The sequence below is a fragment of the Myotis brandtii genome, unplaced genomic scaffold (assembly GCF_000412655.1).
Source record: "Myotis brandtii unplaced genomic scaffold, ASM41265v1 scaffold197, whole genome shotgun sequence".
Classification (NCBI taxonomy): Eukaryota; Metazoa; Chordata; class Mammalia; order Chiroptera; family Vespertilionidae; genus Myotis; species Myotis brandtii.
The window spans coordinates 1,650,686-1,656,679 of record NW_005357346.1 but is presented as its reverse complement, the minus strand read 5'-3'; the positions used below and the strand labels follow the sequence as shown (position 1 = coordinate 1,656,679).

At 40.7% G+C, this 5,994-nt stretch overlaps 1 protein-coding gene across 1 annotated transcript in view; it reads right to left on the bottom strand.

The window, feature by feature from the left end:
• The window catches only part of NSL1 (NSL1, MIS12 kinetochore complex component), a gene marked incomplete at its 5' end in the record, with an annotated part of 32,084 nt that extends 26,092 nt beyond the window's left edge, over window positions 1-5,992 (bottom strand). Inside the window, 2 exons of the mRNA XM_005865180.2 lie at window positions 1,887-1,965; window positions 5,876-5,992. Of these exons, the coding sequence (XP_005865242.2) occupies window positions 1,887-1,965; window positions 5,876-5,992 (196 nt within the window). The remainder of the gene's footprint in view (window positions 1-1,886; window positions 1,966-5,875) is intronic.
• Window positions 5,993-5,994: the final 2 nt, after the last annotated feature.

The window sequence follows — 5,994 nt, the reverse complement described above, 5'->3', positions numbered from 1 at the left end:
GGTCGAACGACCCTTTCACAGGGGTTGCCTAAGACCATCCTGCATATCAGATATTTACATTACGATTCATAACAGTAGCAACATTACAGTTATGAAGTAGCAACGAAAATAATTTTATGATTGGGTCACAACATGAGGAACTGTATTTAAAGGGCCAGAAGGTTGAGAACCACTGACCTACAAGGTAAAGTACAAATTCTTCAGCACATCCTAGAGGGCTCTCTGTGATCTGGCCCCAACTTATCTTTCTGACCATATCCGCCATTAGTTTTCCCAATTCACTTCTGACATTTTCAAAACATAGCACTCCTTTGTGCCTTTGCACATGCTGTTTCCTCTCCTTGAAATGTCCTTCCTACTTCCTTTCTGTGTAGCACATTCTCATTTATTACATGCATTTAACAACCTACTGTGTTATGTCTGCTCCCACTTCCCAAAGAGTATAGTGTCCTTGTCCATTTCCTTCCATTAACGATGAGTTGCTAAATGGTAAGGACCATGTCCTTGCATCTATTTCCCGGCATTTGGCAAAGTGGTTGACATTTATCAAGTGCCCATGAAAAAAGCAAATTATAACTATTTTCCCTCACAGTTATAAGGGGGGAAGGGGACAAAGATATACATACTCCACCCAGGTTACCAACCTGTCAGGAAATATATGTGTTAATCTATAAATTGATTTAATCCTATTGCTAAAGGCAGTCTGTGCCAATCAATAAAGCAATTCCAAAGTGACCTTAGAGAAAAAGAGTCAGATAAAGACACAGTAAAGGCTGTATAGCTTGAACTTCTAGATGGTTCTGATGCACTCCCTCTTCCCTACAATTACTCTAATAATATTTGAGAAATCCAATGTTACTGTTTTTAATGTCTTAATACGTAAACCAGAAAGTACATATAGTAACTCTGAGGAGATAACTACTACATAGGGATGTGCAAAAGTAGGCTTATAGCTGTGAGTACACAAAACAGTTTATTCTTGTATTATTATTTATTAATTATTATATTATTTGTTTGTATTACAATTGTAAACCTACTTTTGCCTATCCCTTTAATAATCCCAAGTCTTCTGGGCAAAGTATTATCTCAATATTGAGAAAAAAAATTACAACCACAGAGGGTTATTTGATGGGCTTGGAATCAGCTCAAGGGTATCTGAATAATCAGAACAGTTAAAAGTGGTATTAAACTATGCTGGTCAGATCTCTATAATATCACTATGGGGACAGACAAAACACGCTGGCCCACTTCTTCAGGACACTGCTGAAGAATTGTGCTTCTTTTCCCACACTGATCATTATTTTTCTACTGAATTTTTTCTTCCTACACTGAACATTTTCTTTCTACCAAAAACTTGGATTTCTTTAGATATGTCAATAACATTAGTTAGGGTACAATCAAGGCTGCTTTGGACCAGGAAAATGTCCTGTCTTTTTAAGGAGGTCTCTCTAAATATTGATCTCATACTTGACATAGTATTCTTATAGTTTAACTTCACATTTCTAAGGGTACTTCACTGTCTAAGGATCACTTGTAAAAATACAACTTGATTCATAAGGTATTAATCATAGGAATTCTCTGGGCCTTTTTCTTCATCTGGGGATAGTTTCACAGTATTTTCCAAGCAACTATTGACAAGGGTACTTTTAAAGATTGATCTGATGAAAGTCTCGTTGAGATGCCAGCAGAAATATAAAGATCAAGGTACCTACTATGTTGTTTTCCTCAGATTACAACCAATATTCTTCTAGATTAGTTTTCTCTCCCCCCTCCCAGTAAAATACATTTTAAAGAGAAGTAACACTGAAAATGAGGACTCAAAATAAAATAGCTACAAAAAAATAACTCAGAAATTAGCAACCAAAGGAGAAAGTTACATCACTTACCCCTGAAACAATCATCTGAAGCTTCTTGCCATGCCTGCCCATTAATGCTGACATTCTCTTGCACAGCAGATTCAAAAGTCTGCAATACATTCACAATAGTAATGTCACTAAAAATAACTTTAAATACTGAATTTAAACATTTTGGCAAGATAATCTGTTTGTTTTTTGTTAATCCTCGCTGAGGATATTTTTTCCATTGATTGCTAGAATGGAAGGGAAAGAAGGTGGGAAGAGAAAGAAACATTGATGTGAAAGAGACACATGGATTGGTTGCCTCCCAACATGCCCCAACCGGGGGCGGGGATCACACCTGCAACCCAGGTACGTGCCACCCTTGACTGGAATCAAACCCTTTGGTGTGTAGGCCAACACTCTAACCACTGAGTAATGCCTGCCAGGGCATATAATTTCAGATTTGTGAAAGAGAATATTTAAAAAGTAGCAGACTAGCCTATTAGTATACTATTTTCAATGAAGATTCCATTGCAATTAATTCTACCTACACTTTCACTGATAGCCATTAAGCTACCTATGAAATAATTCAATCCAAAATTTCAGAATATTCTTTCAAACAAAAATATATATACTTCTTAAATGAAATAAAAAAATAAAAGCTAACAAATTTGGGCTCAGTTGAATCTCAAGAGTGTAAGTACTACATATGCGGTGAATGAACGTCATTGTTAACAAGAAGAAAAATATATATGCTTAAAAGAAAGTGAAATTATGTCTGCTTTATAAAGGACTGTATTTTTTAGAGATGTATACTGAAATATGTAGGATGAAATCACATGACATCTCGAATTTGTGTGAAATTAAGAAGTAACAAATTTTTGATAACTGTTAAATTTGGTGATGGATATATGGGTGTTCACTGTACTAGTCTATTTTTTTGTAGGGGAAGGCAGAGAGGGTTGGTGAGTGGGAGTTAATCAACCAAAGACCTTATATGCATATATGCATAACCCATGGACACAGATAATAGGGTGCTGAAGGCCTGGGGCAGGAGTAGGGGGGTGAGGGCAGGCTGGAGGGAGTTGCATATATGCATAACCCATGGACACAGACAATGGGTGTGAAGGCCTGGGGCAGGGGTAGGAGGGGTGAGGGCGGGCTGGAGGGAATCAATGGGGGGAAAAAGGGTCATATATAATATTTTCAACAATAAAGAATTGTTTTTTTTTAATGTTAATACATTAAAAAATAAAGGACTGCCATGGCCAGTGTTTCTCAATGGTATCAGCCTGCAAACTTAAGGGTCAGGGGTTCAATTCACTTCCCAGCCCTGTTCGGGGCATGTGCAGGAGGCAACCAATCAATGTGTTTCTCTCACATCAATGTTTCTCTCTCTCTTGCCCCCCCCCCACCCCCGCCTCCACTCTTTTTCAATGGTAAAAAAATCCTAGGGTGAGGATTAACAAAAAGTAAAAGAAAATAAAAGATTAAAGGAATATGGAAGCACCACTAAAATTCTGAATGCACATTCCCTATTATCTAACAACTAGAGGCCCGGTGCACAAAATTCATGCACGGGTAGGGTCCCTAGACCTGGCCGGAGATCAGGGCCGATCTGTGGGGCGACCGGCAGGGCAATCAGGAGGCCCCTGCTGGCACCCACCTTGGCTGGCCTGGCGCCACCCCCACCCCTCACCACCACTGGTCGCCTCCCTCTGCACGGCAACCGGCAGGGTGAACAGGGGGCCCCCACTAGCACCCACCTTGGCTGGCCTGGGGCCTGCAGGCTTGGGACAGCTCCTGTGTTGAGCGTCTGCCCCTTGGTGGTCAGTGTGCATCATAGCGACCAGTCATCTCATTATATAGGATGAGAATAGTCCTTTAGGTTAGGATACATTGCTAGAAGTGAAATCCTATATAATAAAAGCCTAATATGCAAATTGACCAATTGGCTGAACGACTGGTCGCTATGATGCACACTGACCACCAAGGGGCAGACACTCATCGCAGGAGCTGCCCCCTGGTGGTCAGTGTGCTCCCACAGGGGGAGCACTGCTCAGCCAGAAACTGGGCTCACAGCTGGCGAGCGTAGTGGCAGGAGCCTCTCCCACCTCCACAGCAGCGCTAAGGACCCTTCGGGGGTCCCAGACTGCGAGAGGTCACAGGCAAGGCTGAGGGTCCCCCTTCCCCTGCCCCAGTGCACAAATGTCATGCACCGGGCCTCTAGTAAGAACATAAAGAGGATGCACTAGGAATGTTTATTTTAGCACTGTTTGAAATTATAAAATACTGAGGAGAAAAATCACAAAATTTAAATTCAAAATTAGAAGAATGGTTAAATATTCAATATATCCATACCATGCAATACTTAAAAAGAACGAAGTATATTTGTACATAATATTGACAAACATATTTGGTAAAAGAAAAAAAAAATGGGGGAGAGCAGGTTGCTAACAATATATCAGCATGACACTTAATGTTTAAAACAAAACAAAAAAAACAGAAAGAGAGGGGGTGAGAGAGAGATGTAAAACCATAAAGAAGGGTGTAGAAGGATTATAACCTCTATGTACCCTCCAAAATAGTAAATTCTTTCCAGGAAAGAAGAGGGATGGGGAAGGGAAATTCAAAGGCTTTGCTTTATGTTATTTTTTTTTTTACAATGAGGATATATTTGGTATTTTGTATAATTAAAAATAAGCATAAATCAAATAATGCATAATTATGAAATAAAGTACATTATTTTACACTTTAAAATTTTTATAAAGTAAAATATTTACTTTATATGTCAACTTCCAAGGATTATCTGGGAATACAAATTGTCATTGTAGTATTGGCACAATTGTACCAATACTATTTTTTTAAGAAAACCTGTTACTATATTATGTGGTTTTGGACAGAGGTACATGAACATAATTAAAGCCTCTGCCTTTTATTTGTTCTCCTATTTAAAATAAAACACAAGTCGATTCCCTTGGTTGTTTACCTTCGCAGTTCCTAGAAAGGGGCAACCTCTAAGATCGTTACACAATAAAACAGTCTCCTTCCCAAAAAACCACTGAGAGCGTCTATTCTTCCCTTGGTTACAGGAGGGAATAAGAGGCACTGTTTACACAAAACGGGAATACAGCACAACTCGGGGAGGATTTCTTCATTTGCCTTCCGCTTCACCTTTATTTTTATTGTTTGCATTGTGATCATTCACGCTCACAGGTGTGCTGCATTTAAAATTTTTAAGCTTTTTTTTCCTACATATAAAATGTGTGCTTTGTTATGATAGCCACCAATCCCTCCATTTGTTGTACCTTTCCCCTCAAAAAACAAAAACAAAAAACCTATCTTCAAAGGCTTTATTTACAAAATATTTGAGAAAGGAAGGGGAAATATGCTCTAAGGGCCAGTTATGATCTTAGGAGAAGTTTAAAATCAAGACAGCTTCCTTATCTAGTTTAGACTTATAGGGGAGATGTTTTCACTCTCTTCACAAGATATTCTTAAAAAACAGGCAAAAAGGAAAGGCCAAAAGCTAGCCTGGTGCCCGACTGACTTCCAGGATTCCCGTTCCTGGAGAAATCCTCCCGGGTCTGCGTGCACGCGAACGGGGAGCTGCCGGGCCTTGAAAGGCGGCTCATCCCAAAGAAGATGAGCTGTACGTTTCGGACACCAAATTCGAAAAGCTGGGCACTAACAAAAGCACGAAAAATATCTCCTTCGGGTTGTTAAAATTATTATTAAATTAAAACGCTATCTTGGTCATAGTGGGTTAAGTAAAACATGTTATTGCAGTTAATTTCACCTGTCTTTTCTAACTTTTAATAAGTTACCTACATAGCTCGCCTTGTTCTTTTCTACTGGGCAGCGTGGGTCTCTCTAGGTAACTAATGCCCGGCGGCCACTAGATCTATTTCGTCCCCTCGCGCTCCTCGGGCTGCTTTTCCTGAGCGTGGGCACCGCTAACTCTGCCCGCGCAGCCTCTCGAGCCCCGAGACCGGGGAAGAGGGTGAAACGACAAGTGCCGGCTACTGGGCCCGTACCCACTGCGCGTCTCGCAGCGCGGGCTCCCGAATCTCCTCCGGCAGCGCGTCCCCGAGCTGTCGCACGAAGCGGCCGCACAGTTCCACCAGCTCCAGCACGGCCTGCTTCGAGGTGCAGC